Source organism: Sinocyclocheilus grahami, unplaced genomic scaffold, assembly GCF_001515645.1.
Source record: "Sinocyclocheilus grahami isolate Dianchi unplaced genomic scaffold, SAMN03320097.WGS_v1.1 scaffold1057.1, whole genome shotgun sequence".
Lineage (NCBI taxonomy): Eukaryota > Metazoa > Chordata > Actinopteri > Cypriniformes > Cyprinidae > Sinocyclocheilus > Sinocyclocheilus grahami.
The window spans coordinates 176,637-194,975 of record NW_015506236.1 but is presented as its reverse complement, the minus strand read 5'-3'; the positions used below and the strand labels follow the sequence as shown (position 1 = coordinate 194,975).

Here is an 18,339-nt window from a genome sequence, read left to right as displayed (position 1 = left end):
TACTGAATTTCCCTTCTGGGATCAATAAATCTGTCTGAAATTAGATGAAGTAGCTTTGCCAACCAAATCTTGGCAAATCTTTTAGATTCAATGTGAAATTATGATGTCCTACTGACGTTGCAATTACTTTCTGAGATTTGGGTCTGTCGGTTTTTGAGTAAATGGAATTGCATTTGTACAGCTAAATTAAATATACTATCTCTTATTTTCAGGTTCAGGCTGAAGCTGAAAAAGAACGCGAAGAAGTGGTGCATCTGCTAGAGGTAAAATATAATCTTTTTGCTTTCCTTCTGTCCTATGGCATCCTGCTCTGAAAAGCCTAATCTACACTCCTGGCTTGGTCAGCAGAGTCTGCCTTTCGTGCAAAAAGGACCTGTCTACCCAAATTATCTGATAAACCTACAAGGGACCGGTGCAACCTGTCTGGATCCCTCATGTGTTTAATAAAATACCTCCATGTCTGACAGTCAGTCCACTCTGAGAAGCTTCTGCTTGTCACATACTATCAGCTTGACTTTCGAGGAGAACTTATGTCCCCTATGGGGCGTCTTTCCAGAGTATCCTCATTTTTATGACCTTCATAATTTTTGCCTTTTTCCGTCTTTAATATTGTTTTTTTACACCTTGTGATTTTGTTTCAAGCTGTTCAGTTTATCCTTTTTTCCATAGTTGAGTATTTTGTTTGTTTTGTGATATTTTTCATCTCAGACCCTTGTTATTCTGATTTATATATATATATATATTTTCCCTTTTGTGTTTAAACAGAGCCATATGGACAAAATGCAGGTACAAACACTCACTTATCCTGAGATTTTTTTTCCTTCCATATCAGTTTTTTTTCTCATGCGAGGCATAAAAAACAACATGGACCATGACTCTTTTAAAAGAATAATTCACCCAGAAATAAACATTTTTGTCATCGTTCTCATTCCAAACCCATTTGATTTTCTTCCATTGAACAAAAAAGGAAAAATATTGATGAATTTACTCATATTTTCTTCCATGTGAGTAAATTGAGGCTTTCCAGCTTCAAATAGGACACAAAAACATTACAAAAGCATCATAAAAGTGGTAATTGTGACTTGTGCTGTGCATTTGAATTTTTGAGACTATAGTCAAGGATTTGTGTGAAGAACAGACTGAAATTTAAATAATTATTAACTGATTACATTCCAGTATGAACAGCATGAGGGATGAATAAATAACGACAGAATTCTTATTTTTGGGTGACCCATCCCTTTAAAATTATTGCATTATTGTGTGTCCTTTGAGTATCTCTGCTGCTACACTCATCTGTGTGGCTGTAAATTGTTGCTTCAAAAGAGTTAATAGTTTAACAAACAAAATGAAGTTTCCCTGAGATTGTGACAGGCTGTTGCATCAGGTCTTTTGTTGTTGGGGTAAAACTAGGACCTGGTGAAATTATGTGACTGTATCAGTATTAAGGTCTGGTTATATAATACACTTAAACACACTCTCTCACTCACACACACACACACACACGCACGCACGCAAACACACACACACACACACACACACAGAGGTTATTTAAATCTCTAATGCCTTTGCCATTTTTTTTGCAGTGTCTCATGCATGCTGTTCTAAAAACAAGGTTCTCAAGTTAAAACTAGAGATGTGTGCAATCCGTGTATTATTCGATCATTCGTTTTTTGATTTAATATTGAAAGTAGAAAAATTAGAAAACGGCTCGTTTTTTTTAATTTTTCCAAAAAATGAAAAACGAAAATTCAGCTTAAATTTTCGTTTTTCGTTCATGGGTGGAAAAATGAATAAACAGCTTGAATATTCTATTTCTACATGTGGGCGGGAATTAAAAACCCTTTCAGCTGATTGGTCAGCCGAAGATCAAACCGTGCCATCATCAGTTCTTCTGCAGTATCATGCAGCAGAATAATAGTCCTCCACTGCTGCAGTTGTATGGATTCTTAACGCATTTATTGCAACTACATTTAATCTTTTTTTTGTCACTCGTCTTTTAAAAGGCTTAATTTAGATTATTTTACATTAAATGCATCATATAAGTCACTTTGGAATAAATCACAGTAGGCCTATGTATCATGATAAAAAAAGCGACTTTACAGTCTGGAAATACTTTAGGCTATGGCAAATTATTTCTCGGACCCCCTATCACTTTAAGAACCGCTGGTCTACACTGAAGAAATAGCTGTCTAGACTCTGCCCCGGTACGAGTTGTGTCGAGCTATTCATTAGTCTGTTTGATGAGAAAAATATGAAATTGATAAAAATGGGTTATTAATCCGTACAACTGCAGCAGTGGAGGACTATTATTCTGCTGCGTGATACTGCAGAAGAACTGATGATGGCACGGTTTGATCTTCGGCTGACCAATCAGCAGAAAGGGGCGTTTAATTCCCGCCCACATGCAGAAATCGAATATTCAAGCTGTTTATTCATTTTTCCACCCATTAAATTCAAATTTAAGCTGAATTCTCGTTTTTCGTTTTTTGGAAAAAAACGAAAAAGGAGCCGTTTTCTCATTTTTCTACTTTCAATATTAAATCAAAAACACGAATGATCGAATGATACACGGATTCTGTGCCACAGCTAATTTCATTATTGTTTAAAAAGAGATTTTGTATTTTGAAAATGTTGTATATGCAATCCATTTGAAAAGCCTACTTCTTTAAACAGTTAAATCCCATACTGAATGTTGCTGAAAAATATATGCAGTGTACTTATAGATGCAATGTGCTTTACTTGCATTATGATCATTGTAAATGAAACTTAATCAGCATTAAACAATATAGACATAGTTGTTAAAATCTACTAAATCAATAGGAAAATTGAATTCAAACTCAATAGCCTATTATAAACAGACTTTCTTAAAAATTAACCAATATAAATACCATGGCCACCACTGGCATGTTTGGGTTTGAATGCTTCTCGTGCAAAAAAATTATGTGTATATATGACAGACAGCAAAATTGGAAGAAAAACCTAATGTGTACTGGCAACTATGCATTATTTAAGAGTATTGTATTCATTAGGATGTGGATCTCTTGTTGTCAAGCAAGTTTGATTTATAATGTTTCCCCTTAAACCCGGTTTAATTTCTTATCAGTAGGCTATTATCACTCATAACCACCAGAATAATAAAGCTATATGCAAGCCTATTTGTTATATGCCAGTTTGACATGAAAAAGTTTACAAACAACCTTCCTGCTTTCAAAGTCAAAATACGCCTTCACCTTCTTGTCTTCTGAGTGGACATTTCTCTGAGCCCGCTGCAAGTAACACATGCAAGGTCTAAGTTTAAATGAAATGATTTTTTCCATGCCAGATATACAATAAAACAATGTTTAAAAAAGATTTAACGTAAAGGACTAGTATTTCCAGTGTCGACTAGCAGCAGCAGTATCATTTAGTTGATTAGTCTAGCACATCCCTGAAAACAGGTTCAATTTAGAAAAATGTGACTCTGGCCTTTTTTTCATTCCACTGCCCTGCGTCTCATGCTTTCAAACACAAAAATGTGTCGTGTGAATGGCCCCTTAGGATATCAGAATAAATAGGCTTCTAAAAGGGGAAAAAAACAATTGCCATAACGAGTTGTTATTGTCACAGGCTGTGCATCCAATCAAACGTTACAGCATTTTGTTCGCAAATTTATTCAGTGATGGGTCTAATAGCAGGGATTTTGCTAATAATACAGTATTTTGCCCAGTGTTTGTTCAATATGTTAGGCTGGTAAATCAAACTACTGTTTTGTATGCATTTACAAAATTGTCCGTTTTTCTTTTCAGCCATGTCACGTTAACAATTTTGCATATTGTTGGTTCCTAAAGCAAAACCATTTGAGAACTACTGCTACAGCTCAGTCTATTTCTTCTGTGTGTTTATTCCTATGTATGATATAAATGATTTGATTTCCTCATTTGTGTATTTCTTTCTTGTATATTCCTTACCCTGACTCTCAAAGGTCAAGGTTCATGACTTAGAGCAGAAATGCCGGACACAGAGTGAGCAGTGCAATATTTTGTCGAAAGAGCTGGAGAGATATCACCTGGGGTCAGACACGGAGGAGACACTGAACACTGACTCACAGGAGAAAAACAGTTACAACAGCCTGCAGCGCGAGGCTGAAAAAAGTGAGTGAAGCATTTTTCAAACAGTTGGAGGTGTATTTTCTCCCACGTGAACCACAGACATTTCAGAATGTTGTGAGCAGTTTTGATAACACCTTTCTAGAATTTCTGACCTTCCTTTAAATGCATCTAATTTAAATTAAAAAAAATTCATGCAGCACATTGCATTTATCTCATACAGTGTACCATGGTAAAATTATAGGGCTTTTGGTATGGGTGAACATTCAGAATGCATACTATTTTTTCAGTAAATAGAAAGCTGCAAAAAATTATGCATTTTTTTGTACGTCAGCATAGAAGTTAGAATCACCATGGTTCCCTCTACAAAAACTCAATATGATTTTTCCATTGGCTTTTGAATTATTGAATTCTACATTCTATTCTTAAATACTAAAGGAATAATACTAATAATAATAATAATCATTATTATTATTATTAGAATTTTTTTTTATAAAAATACAGTATTTTGCCCAGTGTTTGTTCAATATGTTAGGCTGGTAAATCAAACTACTGTTTTGTATGCATTACAAAATATAATATGTGTTCATTTAATAAATAAATATTCAATGATGAAATTATCGAATGATTAAAATATTTGATACTTCCAACACCAGCAACCATAAGCCTCTAGTTAAACCTGTTGTGTATGCTGAGATCTGTGTATTTTATTTGCATTTTTTTCAATTAAAAATACAGTATGTAATTTTTTCAATTACAGATATGTGTTCATATTTTTATAATTATAAGTAATGCTTGTGTAAATAAGTAAAATATCTGTTTACCTTTGATATTAAATAAATCTGTTTCATTTAATTGCCTTCTCATCTGCCTAATGTTATTTTTTCCACAGCCTTATTTAGATCCATTTGTTCAGATCCATCCTATTGTTCAGTGATCAAAGCCATTGATTTTCATTATAACTCATGCTTGCAGTCGGATCTCCACTGGTCTCAGAACTGCCCATAGTACAGCAACACAAGAGAGACAAGCCAGAGCAGCTGTCGATCAAACCCACCGTCCAAACCCAGAGTCGCTCCAGTAGCCCCATGCAAGCATCCCTCTCAGAGGTTTGTCATGCGTCACAGCTACAATGTGATCATTCAGTTAACTGGTTGCCACGAGCAGATAACAGTATCTGTTTATCTGACTGTATTTTACTCAGGAGAAAAGAAATTTGCTCATTTCATGCTTTCATAACTGGTCTCTCTCTATAGATTAGAGCCATAAATTACTTCATATCAGATGTTGAAGATTGTCTGATGCTTTAGGAAAGTCAATTGTTTATGTATAACTCAATCCACTATTCCACTGAGACCTTATAGATGCCTGAAGTATGGAGTCAAAAAATGTATTTAATAATTAAAGGTGACGTGTGTAATTGTTTTGATGTAAAAATATTTTCTCCTGTCTCAACTGTAAACCATTTGTATGTTGATTTTGCAAAACCCATTGTGTAAACATCCTGACTCAATGCTACTATCAAAAAAGATGTTTGAGCATCTCAGCCAGCTTGACACAGCAAAATTGTCTCAACTAATGGCATGAGTTCTTGACCAATGGCAAAACCTGTTTGAAAACAGTCACTGCGTTTGCAGTTCACTTTGGTGATGCTATTACCACCATAGAAATTACACACTTCAGCCTTATATTTTCCCTGTCTATGAGATTGTCATCAATGCAAATAGGTAATGATCATCTCCGCTCTGTACACTTAATCATACATGAATCAAATCATCCATGAACACATGCATGCACTGTGCACATTGAGAGCAGGACTGGAAATAAATGGAGGTTATGTAATGACCCTCACACAAACCCTGACATAGTACATTCATGTTAGGATGTTCAGTGTGGAATTTAAAGATCAAGATCAAGTGTGTCAGCTGATTTCCGCTCTCCGTAGATGGAGAATGAGGTGAGCCCTGCTCCGAGGTCCAAAGCGAGATACACAGGCCAGGTCCGCCTCGGCACTGTCCGATACAGGTACTTTTCTCACCACTTTTAATTAACTAAATGCATTGTGTGCGGTTATGAAGTGAGTTAATAGGCTTCTCCAAGGACTTTTTAGTGAGAATAGAGTTTAACACTCTGCTTGAGACAGGATTAATTATACACAGTTGAGCTACCAGTGCTGAGAAACGAGGAAAGCAGGCCACGCTCGGTGTGTGTGTAGCTGTGTTCTCATTTACAGGGTCTCTACGCACTGAGTAGGGCATATCTGTAGAAGTTGTATATATGAAGTATATATGAAGAGTTCAGATGCAAAAGCCTCTAAGTGCCATCTGAAATTGAGCATTTTTTATCAGGCTGCTATATTTATGTTCAGTTATTTCACTTTAATTGCACAGAAAACGACATATACATTGCCATTAGAGTAAAATGAGTGAACTTAAACAAAGGAGCCTGATAAAAATGTTCATTGTAGATGGAAATTTCAGACGGCACTTAGAGGCTTTTGCATCTGAACTCTTCATTCATATATATGTGTGTGTGTGTGTGTTTGTATTTCACTCCTTTCTTTTTCTTTTCCTCTCGCTGTCTGGTCTTTCGGTCAGTTATAATCCCTATGATGGACCTAATGAGCATCCAGAAGCAGAGCTTCCTCTTGTGGCAGGGAAGTATTTGTACGTATATGGGGACATGGACGATGATGGATTTTATGAAGGTAATTGAGTTATGATACGAGAGGTGTAATTATTACTAGAGAATTAAGAATCTAAATTAAAAAAATAACAGATCTGCAATTGCCCAAAATCTAAAAAAATCCAAACAACCTATTTGCTAATGGACATAAATAATTGACGTAGACAAGTAACAGTGAATTTAATCAGTTAGCATCACCTGGCAGCATGTATTAAAATGACATGCTTACAAAATGCATCACAATTACATTTTATGTAATGAGATCTGCTGCAGCTTATGAGATCTTTCTATTTCTCTTTGTTTTAGGAGAGCTGTTGGATGGCCAGCGTGGCCTGGTTCCCTCAAATTTTGTGGAGTTTGTCCAGGACAAGGAAAAGCCATCTATCGAGGGTGGAGAGGAGCAGGGCAGGCTGGAGCAGAGCTGTCTGAGCCTGATGACCATAGATGGAGGTGCTCATCTGGACAGCCTTAGGAGCGACGCCCTCGGCCACTGCACCAACGGGACAGGTGCACTGGATGGAGAGGAGCTGGGTGACGACATTGTGCCTTACCCCAGGAAGATCAACCTGATCAAACAGCTGGCAAGAAGTGTGATAGTGGCCTGGGAAGCGCCTCTAGTGCCCCTTGGCTGGGGCAACATCAATGGCTACAATATCTTAGTGGACGGGGAAGTACGTTCCTCTGTGCCATTTGGAGGCAGGACCAAACTGCTTCTCGAGAAGCTGGAACTGGCTTCCTGCACATACCGCGTGTCAGTACAGAGCGTGACGGACAGGGGGCTCTCCGATGAGTTGCGCTGCACCTTGCTGGTGGGCCGCAATGTTGTGGTGGCACCCACCGGCTTGCGCATGGATGATATTTTACGTGACTCCGCCGAACTTTCGTGGCTTCCCAGTAATAGTAACTACGGCCATGTTGTGTACTTAGATGGTGTGGAGCATGCTGTGGTGAGGCCGTGCTCTTACAAACTGCGTTTTGTGAACCTGAAGGCCGCCACAGTGTACAAGGTAAAAGTGTTGGCCAAACCTCACCAGGTGCCCTGGCACATGCCCCTGGAACAGAGAGAGAAGAGAGAGGCTGGGGTGGAGTTCTGCACCCAAGCTGCAGGTGAAGTTCAACTCTAAAATTCGCACCATTTTTAAATGATTTGACTCCAATTTGATTCAGTTCTGATTCATTTCTCTATATTTCATTTATAAGGTGTCTCTCTGATAATGCTGTTTTTTTAAAATTATTCATTTAATGAACCGACTCAAACTACACTGTTGCGCTGATGTGTTTGATTCATTTAAAATAACCATTTTCTAATAGTCAAATGTTTGTGAATCAAACCACCGGTTCACTGTATTTTTTGGATTCACTTAAAAGAACAAGTTTATTATAGTTGTTTGTTTGTGAATCAAACTACACTGCTGCTTTGTATGTTTCTGATTCACATAAAATAAAAGAGTAACTTTTTTATGAATTGGACTGCAGTAGTTGCGCTGAATGCTTGTTTTTAGAGCCTGTGAGTGTAACTCAAAAGAAGTCGCAGTATACAGTCTTTTTATTGCATCACATTCAGTACAGACTGTGAAAACACATTCAGAGCTAAGGTAAAATCAGCAGCAGGGGAGCAACATTGCTAGTAACACTGATAAAGGGTTAGTAATGTACTTGGTACATTATAAAAATATTGATTGTAAAAGTTAAGAATAGTGCCTAAACTATACAGTTGTGTTAGTTTAGCAGAATGCAGTGACAGGAAATGCTGAACAAACAGATTTTCCCACAGCCACTGAAGATTATTTTGGGATTATAAGAATCAATGTCAGGATTTTTCAAATCTAAATTAATCAGAAAATCTGTGTTTTTACCCACTAAGACTGACACACACACATCAGACCCTAACAGCACACACAATCCTCTGAAATTAAGAATTAAAAAAAGACAGAAAACGGCTATTTTTGTTATTCTGATTAGCACAACACTCCACTTAAAATAGTCAAAGGCAACAGAAATGGGTTTAGAGAGGCTAATTGGATTAATTAATTAGCTGAAATACTCAGACTCTTGGAAGTAATGTATGCCCTCATGAGTTCAAGCAAATGAATCCAGTGGACAACAATCCTTTCTAAACATCATGTATTGAATATCAGGTGTGTTAGTGTAACTAATCGGTGGTTATCTGTCCCTCCCCAGGACCCCCTCTACCTCCTCAAGAAGTCCAGGTCCAGTGTGGACACGCCCCAGGGGTCCTCCAAGTCCGTTGGAAGCCCCCTCCAATGACAACCATGGGAACCTCCAATGGTGCAAATGTCATTGGCTATGCAGTGTGCACAAAGGGTCAGAGGGTAAGGATGCCCATGCATCAGCAGTCATATGTGGTGAGGTTTATGTGACAGAACAGTTCTTGACTGCATGAAGACTAAAGAGTCATCAAGGCCTATTTTTATCAAAAAATGATACTGATGCCCTCTGTTGGTGGAGTTGGGTGATTCTAAACACTTGAATTCAGTGTTTCTGGTGGTTTTAGGTGATGGAAGATTTTCACACCAAAGATATTTTTGTTGTTTATGTTATTTGGATGATTAATGATGAGAACATTGATTCTAAAGGTGCGGTCACATGTAGTCGCAAAAAAAAGATCCATTATCTATTGTTTCCCATTGAAATTTCTGAATTTCGCCTGCACAAATTCACTGAATAACGGTAAATGTGACGGAATCTTAATGCTAATACTAATGCTGTTTCAGATTGCTGAGGTGATGTATCCACTGGCAGACTATGTGGCAGTAGAACTGAACCGTCTCCAGTGCTTGGAGGCCCATGAGGTTATTGTCAGGACTTTATCAGCACAAGGGGAATCTCAAGACTCCCATGCCGCCGTCATTCCAAACCACCTGCTGGTGCCTCTTCTTAAAACCCTCCCTCCTTCTCACCACATGCCCCAGCAGTCCCAACCAATGCCTCCTCATCCCCAAATCCGGACCCTTCCCCCTCACCCTGGACCCCAACCACCCACCCATCTCCAACCCCTTCCCGTTCACCCCAACCAGCCCCCATCTCATCTCCATCCCCACTGTATGCCCCATCACACACAGCCCTCTCCACCCCACCTCCAGCCTTTACCACCACACCCCATTCCAATGCCTCAGCCTCAGTCGTCCATGCCAATGCCCCAACCCCAGCCACCCATGCCTATGCCTCAACCCCAACAGCCCATGGCCATGCCCCAACCACAGCCAGCCATCCCCATGCTCCATCCCCAGCCCACTATCCCGATGCCCCAGCCTCACATTCCCCAACTGCCCCTTCCCCAATCCCAAAGACCACTAAGTGCCAGAGAGCTGGAAACCAAAGAGCAAGGGCCAGGAATGCTTCATCATGGAGGGGGCCCACCTCAGCCATGGGAGCCTGGCTGCTCCCCATCTGGCCTGCCTACAGGCTTGCCACACGGACACACCCTGGATGCCCCGGCCTGCCCAAACCGCCGCTCCCCATCACCTCAAAGGATCCTCCCCCAACCCAGGGGTACGCTCATTCCTGACACTGTTGCCAAGGCTATTGCCCGAGAGGCAGCCCAAAGAGTGGCTGCAGAGAGTGGACGGGTGAGTCAAGTCAGCAAAAAGCATTAAATAAAGTAGTTGCAAACCAACCTTAACCCTAGAATGCATGATCCAAAAACTTACATGAACTTGGAGGTCAAAACGACCCATATCGAAGTCAGTGTTTATATATATATATGTATGTATGTTACCTGGACTTTCAATGGAGGGACAGAAAACTCTCTTAATTTTTTTTTTAAAGAAGATTAACTGATGTTTTATGGATTTGGAACTACATGAGGGTGATTAAATTATGACAATTGCCATATTTTGGGTGAACTATCCCATTAATGTAATGAAATTATTTAAGATGATATACTTATAGTATTATTAAGTTGAACGGTAAAGGTTCCCTTCACTGTTTTAATGTTTCATTTAAATGTTTCAGTAATGTTCATTTGTTCTTTTCCATTTATGTATACAGTAAAACAAAGTAATTAAATCTAACATATAGATTATTTAACAAATCTATAAATAAATCTATAAATATTTATTTTTAGATAATCTTGTGAACAGAAAAAAACTTTTGCGTTATTATTATTATTACTGTGAATTAGAATTCCATAGGAAATGCATAAATGTCATTTTGACCCCCTTTTCAAAGACTTGGGGTAGTTTTTTTTTAACTATTAATAACAAATATGCAAAATATTTGCTGAGGCTTACATACAACATTTATGAGAAATACATAAAATATAAATTAAGTCATTTTATTCAAAATATAATCAAATAATAACAGCCTAAAGGGCCAGTTTTGACCCTTATGCATTCTAGGGTTAATATGTGCAAATGAGAACAAATGAGTTAATAAACATACACACAGAAGATTAGCTATCTTGTCAGTACTTAACCTCAGCATACCTGTCAGATCTCTTTATTAAGACTTCTGAAAGTACTTTAATATATTTAGATCGAGAGGAGAAGCCAGGGCTTTCACTCTCAAAATTCAGATGAGGAAGAGGATGAGGAAAGCTATCAGGCCCACAGAAGAGGAGCATCTATGGATGACTTCCTCAGGGGCTCAGAGCTGGGCAGGCAGGTATGGCAGTTGAAGTGATTGCCTTACCATATAACAACAGGCATAAGAGGCAAATGTCAGCGTTGAATGCTTAGGTTTGTTGTATTAGCTTGTGTATTTGTTTTCTCTCACAATCTGCATTTCACAGTCTCATTACAGTCACAGCGAAGAGTATCATACAGAGAGCAGTCGAGGCTCGGACCTCTCAGACATCATGGAAGAGGACGAGGAGGAGTTGTATTCTGAAATGCAGCATGAAGAAGGCAGGCGACGAAACTCCCACAATGCACCCAAGGTATTTCAAAAAGGGAAAGACCTCTCACAATACTCCAGTGACATCTTGATTTGCATGGCTTTAACTAGTTTGATTTCTTCCCGATTCAAGACCGGAGCCAGCACTCCATCTTCGAGTCAGCTGGATCGGGAATCATACCGGAAGCCATCTCACCGAGAACCTCAACCTCAGCGCCGACCCCTCACGGTCCCATCCATTGGTCAGTGCTCTCCCAGTAAGAGACAGGAGTCTGAGACTTGCGTTCAGGGCCTGTCTGTCCTCCTGCTCCACATTTTCTCAGTTTGAACTGTTCATAAGCTTGTCAATGTGTGCCAGACCACCACTGTATGTTCCAACCATAACCCTATCCTGTTGCTTTCAATCATTATAACCCTCTCTGAATCTTTAAATGGATGAAAATAGAGATGCCAGAGTAGTTAGGCGTCTCCAGCCTGGCAGGTTGACGCAGACCAGCCTTCGCATGGTATAACGACTCTCTGATTGGTGTTTCCCTCAGAGATAACCACTGAGAGTAACAGTGAAGGGAACCTCTCTCCCGTCAAGGAGGATGTTTACTATGGCAGTGTAGCACGACACAGGACATGGTCCTCCCGAAGGCACGGGGGACGCAGGCCTCCTTATGGTACGTGCATTTAGAGTGAGGTCCGAAAAGAAAGAAAATGGCCAAACGCATGAAACTGCACTGGACTGCACCGAGATGGAAGTTTGTGTTGGAAGTGGTGCTGTAAGATAGCCAATAGTGACATGTTTGCACAGAGAATGCTCCTCCCCCTTTGCACTGCCCCACCGATGGATGTCTCTTTCAACCTGACCACAATCATACTTTTACTTTGGCCATGCATGACTGAATGGTTAAAGTTAAAGGGCGGCATCTCACACCGAACGAATGCCACCGAATATGTATGTAGGTAACGGTTGACCAGGAAGAGAACGCAAACGGTTCCTTGGCATTGACTGCAAAGGCAACTGTGTGGAATGCACATTGGGCATGTTGGAGTCACAATTGAGTACAGCTTCGTAGATGCGGCAGGGACAAAACGAAACGGGTGTAGTTTTATTCGGGCTAATGTGCCCCATCTGATGGGTCTTTCTCAGATCCAGATCTCTGCATGGTTACAGTAGCTCAGACTGCGTGTGCTCCCCCTCTTTTTTTCTCTCTCTCTCTGTGTCTGTGTGTGCGCCTGTCTGGAGCTTCATGTTTGGCTTGCTGCTCATCTGTATCTGGCTGCCATATGGGTGTTTCACTCCCAATCACCACACACCCACACACACTGGCAAGCACAAACAGTGACACACATCATAACCATCATATTACTGTAAGAAATGTCTGTTTTCTTCAACCCACCCAAGATGTGTTTGGCAAATAAATGGATTGTGCAAGTATGGAGAGGAATTTCACTTCATTGGAATGAATTGCATGCTTATTCATATTTTCTGTTGTAATATACAGAGATGATAACATGTATGCTGTTAATTACTTGCTTTAGTAAATCCTCTGGTTGTTTGTATGCTCATCTTTAAAAAGTTTTGAATGCTTGTACCTTAAAGACATGCATATTGTATATTGTTTTGTATACCAGGACAATTGGACAGCCATTTTTGCGTAGTTGACAACAATATTCTTTTTGAAAGAAAGAAATGTATACTTTTGTTTAGCAAGGGTGCATTAAATTGATCAAAAGTGACAGTAAAGATGTTTGTTACTAAAGATTTCTATTTCAAATAAACACTGTTCTTTTGAACTTCCTATTTATTTCCAAAGTTATCACAGTTTTCACAAAAATATTAAGCAACAGAACTATTTTCAAGTAGTCATGTGATATTAAAAACTGAAGTAATGGCTGCTGAAAATGTAGCTTTGCATCAGAGGAATACATTACATTTTAAAGTATATAATAAAATTGAAAACGGTTTCAATTCTAATAATTTTAAGCAATTTTACTGCCCCAAAACATTACTGCTCTTGAGGAATGGGCCAAAATACCAGCAACCGTGTGTGAAAACCTTGTGAAGACTTACAGAAAACGTTTGACCTCTGTCATTGCCAACAAAGGGTATATTATAACAAAGTATTGAGATGAAATTTTGTTATTGACCAAATACTTATTTTCTACCATAATTTGCAAATAAATTCTTTAAAAATCCTACAATGTGATTTTCTGGATTTTTTTTCTCATTTTGTCTCTCATAGTTGAGGTATACCTATGATGAAAATTACAGGCCTCTCTCATCTTTTTAAGTGGGAGAACTTGCACAATTGGTGGCTGACTAAATCCTTTTTTTCCCCACTGTATTTGGCATGTTAATAGAAGTAGCATTTAGAGTAAATATACAATAATTATGTAAAAATATTACACTGCAGGGCTTGGCAATCCATGTCTATTAGACATCTTGGTTTTTACCCATCTTTCTCATTTTAGATGGATACCGGGACCAAAGTCGCCGCTCTCCCCCATACTATGATGAGTCTGAGCAGGAGGATCTGTTTCGAATCTTTGTGGCGCTCTTCGACTATGACCCTCTCTCCATGTCCCCTAACCCTGATGCAGCTGATGAGGAGCTCCCGTTTAAAGAGGGACAGATTATCAAGGTACCGCTCAACTGGAGTTAATGATCTGTTGTTAAATGGCCCTCCCATTGTTTCAGCATCCCTCTGTCTGTGTGTTTAAGGTGTATGGGGATAAGGATAACGATGGCTTTTATCATGGGGAGATCCGGGGCAGGTCTGGACTTATTCCCTGTAACATGGTGTCGGAAATCCGTGCTGAGGACGATGCAACCATGGAGCAGCTCATGAAACAGGGATTTCTCCCTCTCAACACTCCTGTAGACAGAATAGGTAGGTGTTTTCCATGTCACAGTTGTCTAAATGTACTATAATGACAAAAAAATGAAGATTTGCAAACTTTGTTTGCCAATGTTTTTATCTTTATGAGCTGGAAAAATATTGCTATGAAAGTGATTCCAATGATATTGTTCTTCTGTGTCATTATAGTTATAGCTATCTGGCCTTCTTTTACAGTTAGATTATTAAAATGTTATAGTTATCATCCTTCGTGTGAATGAGCCTACAAACTTTTCATTTATTTAAAAAAGAAAATCTTACTGACCCCAACTGTGAAATATGATGGTGGTATAAACAAAATATTTCTGATTTATGTGTTGCTTTCAAAAGATGTATTTTTTTACTTTGTTAGAATACACCGAATGCATGGCTACCTTTTTACCAGCAGCAAAGTTATCTACACCATGCTAACAAGTCAGATATTGTTTTGAACATAGCCTGCCTCTCTCACAGAAAAATGGACTCTCTCTCCCCAACAGAACAAAATAGGAGAGGTCGCCACCCAGTGGCCACAAGAAGAATGGTTGCCCTGTACGACTATGACCCCAGAGAGAGCTCCCCAAACGTGGATGTTGAGGTGTTAAATACACTTTCATATATGTATTTATGCACTCTCGGGTTCTCCGTCTGCTGAGTGTGCATGTCCGTATAGTTGCTGATCGTGTGCTTTCTGTGGCAGGCTGAACTGACATTCTGTGCTGGCGATATCATTGCTGTTTTCGGGGATATAGATGAAGACGGCTTCTATTATGTAAGTATCATTGTTATGCTGACTGCTCACGCTGCTTTATTCTGAGCCTGCAGCACTATTGTGTTTTGTTTTTTGTCTTTCAGGGTGAGCTTAATGGACATCGGGGCTTGGTTCCATCCAATTTTCTCGAAGAAGTGCCTGATGATGTGGAGGTCTATCTGACCGATACTCCCTCCCACCATGGCCAGGACGAGCCCAATCCAGTGCTGGCACCGCGTCCAGAGACCAAACGGGTACACCATCGCCGTTCTCAGCGCTAGGCCCTGTGTCCATTCATCCTCCGTTTGAGTTTCGGTCCACTCGCCGTCTCTGTGTTTTCTTGTGCTTGTTTGTTTTTTCGTTATGTGACCGTGGTGGTGATTTCCAGTCCAACCTTTCTTGCTCAAGGAAAGGGAGAAGCAAAGCCCACTGCAAACAGAGCCTTTTTTGAGAGCATAGAGAGACAGGTACGAACGTGACTCTATTAAGAATGCGAATGTTCGTAGAGGGTCGCCAGAGGACTGTGGAAAAGGCCAAATTCCGTTCCTGCACCGGACTATGAATAAAGCATAAAGCATTTTTGCACTGAAACACAAAACCCTACTTAACTGAAGCTTGTGAAGTCCATAGGGTCCGTGGCTCGTGATTTGTGACCCTGTTAAAAGACTGATTTGGAAACTCACGTAGTTGACGCATGCCTGTTTTTTCCAGAACAGACCTGTAGCTTTTATATAAAAGTAAACTACAGTACCCCAAATGTTGTATTTCTTTGAGGAGGCTTTGTTTCTTTTTGTATATTGCACATTGTCAAAAAACTCTATTTTTCAGATCAGTTGAACTAGCAGAACATATTACTCATCCCATCTCTTTCAGAGAGACTAAAATAATAACATTCATGATGTAATTACAATAAATCAAAATAAATGAAAAACTGAAACAAATATGTATTTTTGCTAGTGGACATTTAGTGAAGACCTATGTTTGTTCTTGTGTATGTGGTGTTGTTGTTTTTTTTCTCCTCATAATTGATGTTTTTTTGTTTTTTTTGATGATGTTGCTGCATTCTAATTTCCTTTTTTTTTCCCCACCGGCTTTGCCAAAAAAAAAAAAAAGCTGAGAAATATTGTCCATTTCCCATCCTAGCAGACTTTTGTCTTGCTAGGTAAGTTGAGCAACTGGCGATACCAGTGATCAGTCTCATGCATGGGATTTTATGCACACCCTTTATGCAGATTTTCTATGCATTTTTATGGCTAAATTATATAATTGGGATTTCCTACTATACTACCTTTATATGTTGCATTAGTTGAATATGAATGATCTGTTGTCGTCTAAAGATACATTTTGTTTTAGATTTATCTGCTTAAAGGAACACTTCAGCCCTAAATGAAAATTTGCTGAAAATGTATTTACTCAACCTCCAGCCATCCAAGATGTAGAAGAATTTGTTTCTTCATTGTAACAGATTTGGAGAAAATTTGCATTACTGTACATCACTTGCTCACCAATGGATCCTCTGAAGTGAATGGGTGCCGTCAGTCCAAACAGCTGATAAAAACATAATAATACACAAGTAATTCACACGAATCCATTCTATGAATTAACGTCTTGTGAAGCAAAAAGTTGTATATTTGTAATGAACAAATCCATCAAGACATTTTTAATGCCAACCCATACCTTTCAGCATTCCTATCCATTATATCGCTTTCTTTAGTAAAAAAGTCATCTCGTCTGAATCAGGAGATAAATATGCAGAGATCAAGCACCATTTACAAGCAAAAACAGTCCAAATTCAAGTCCAAGTTTAGAAAATCTTCTAAACAAATATTTCTGTGGATGTGAGAGGACAACAGGGGATGGACTTTTTCACTGGAGGAAGCGTTATTATGGATTATGGACTCTTTGGCCATATCTGTTCTGATGAAGGAACAAACTCGTCTTGAATAGCCTGATAGTGAGCAAATTTTCATTTCTATTTCTATTTTATTTCAAAACTATTTCTTTATTATGTTTATTCATTCAAATGTTTATCAAATTGTTTTTCAAATTTATTTTCATTTTCTATTTTCAAAAACACTTTTCTGCTTAATATGCCAATGCATTAGACTTGTATGGTATCTGCAGTTGGTTCCCGTACTGTGTGGAGTCCTTGTGCTGTTAGGTCTGTCTGTTTAGATGCTGTTTTACAATATAAAATCCCCTCACCCTTTGAGGTTTCTAACAAGGAATATTTTCACTTTTCTTATCTGTATTAGCAGGCAAGAGGAAATTTAATAAAACAGTTGAGTTAATTCAGGAACCAACCATATTATCTGCCTTTTCTCTAGAGTTCCAATCTGTGAGTAGTAATATAATTTTTGCTCTAACTTTCTTGAGATCATTTGTTTTAAACTTCAGAACATAAGCTGGACTGTTATGTGTGAGGAAGGCAGATAATAAGGCAAAAGATAAACTTGCTGTATAATATCCCACAATTTTCCCTTCCCCGTGGATGTTTCATTAGGTGCCTGTGGAAAGTACAGTGCCAGCTCCAGCCCCTGGAAGACCCGCCTCTCCCACTGTGCGTCCTATGCTTCCTGTTGGCCCAGTCAGGCCGCTGAGCCCTGCCAGGGGTCCAAGAGACCTGGCATCTAAAAAGAAAAAAGGACTGCTCTCTAAGGGGAAGAAACTGCTCAAAAAGTTCTCAAAGTAAAAGTATGAGTTTGATTTAAAATTCATATGGCTACAACAGCATACAGATTTCTCTGTCAAAAGAGAGACCGCCAATCCCCATAATTTTGTAAAAGTCTTCTGTGGTTATTTTTTGTCACAATCTAAACAGCTTTCACATTAACATGCCACGTACATATCATGAAATAGATCTAATATCCAGATGAAAAGGAATGACATATATAGACAGTGAGCTTACTAATTGGCTTTCAGAATGAAAGCATCTATTCATGCTGTGAGGTAGAGGACAAAGAGACATTATTAAAATTTAAGGAATTCCTTTTATTATAATTTCCATATTTCAAGTCAAAGTGCTGGATTTTGAATGAAATATTCAATCTCATAGATTTTCAAGTTTGGTATAGCACTTGGTGATAAAAACAGT

The 18,339-nt window shown here is 38.9% G+C and overlaps 1 protein-coding gene across 2 annotated transcripts in view; it reads left to right on the top strand.

Annotated features, from left to right (window-relative positions):
• The window catches only part of LOC107566206 (RIMS-binding protein 2-like), a 44,985-nt gene extending 26,646 nt beyond the window's left edge, over positions 1-18,339 (top strand). The window contains exons 6-23 of one of the 2 annotated variants that reach the window (XM_016251575.1): positions 213-263; positions 766-786; positions 3,962-4,130; positions 5,061-5,194; positions 6,031-6,110; positions 6,683-6,792; positions 7,077-7,877; positions 8,952-9,103; positions 9,506-10,360; positions 11,268-11,396; positions 11,524-11,670; positions 11,761-11,869; positions 14,091-14,260; positions 14,341-14,509; positions 14,995-15,092; positions 15,195-15,266; positions 15,350-15,499; positions 17,749-18,339. In XM_016251575.1, coding sequence (XP_016107061.1) covers positions 213-263; positions 766-786; positions 3,962-4,130; positions 5,061-5,194; positions 6,031-6,110; positions 6,683-6,792; positions 7,077-7,877; positions 8,952-9,103; positions 9,506-10,360; positions 11,268-11,396; positions 11,524-11,670; positions 11,761-11,869; positions 14,091-14,260; positions 14,341-14,509; positions 14,995-15,092; positions 15,195-15,266; positions 15,350-15,499; positions 17,749-17,937 — 3,606 coding nt within the window. In that variant the 3' untranslated portion in view covers positions 17,938-18,339. The remainder of the gene's footprint in view (positions 1-212; positions 264-765; positions 787-3,961; positions 4,131-5,060; positions 5,195-6,030; positions 6,111-6,682; positions 6,793-7,076; positions 7,878-8,951; positions 9,104-9,505; positions 10,361-11,267; positions 11,397-11,523; positions 11,671-11,760; positions 11,870-14,090; positions 14,261-14,340; positions 14,510-14,994; positions 15,093-15,194; positions 15,267-15,349; positions 15,500-17,748) is intronic. The other variant, XM_016251576.1, reaches the window with a different exon arrangement.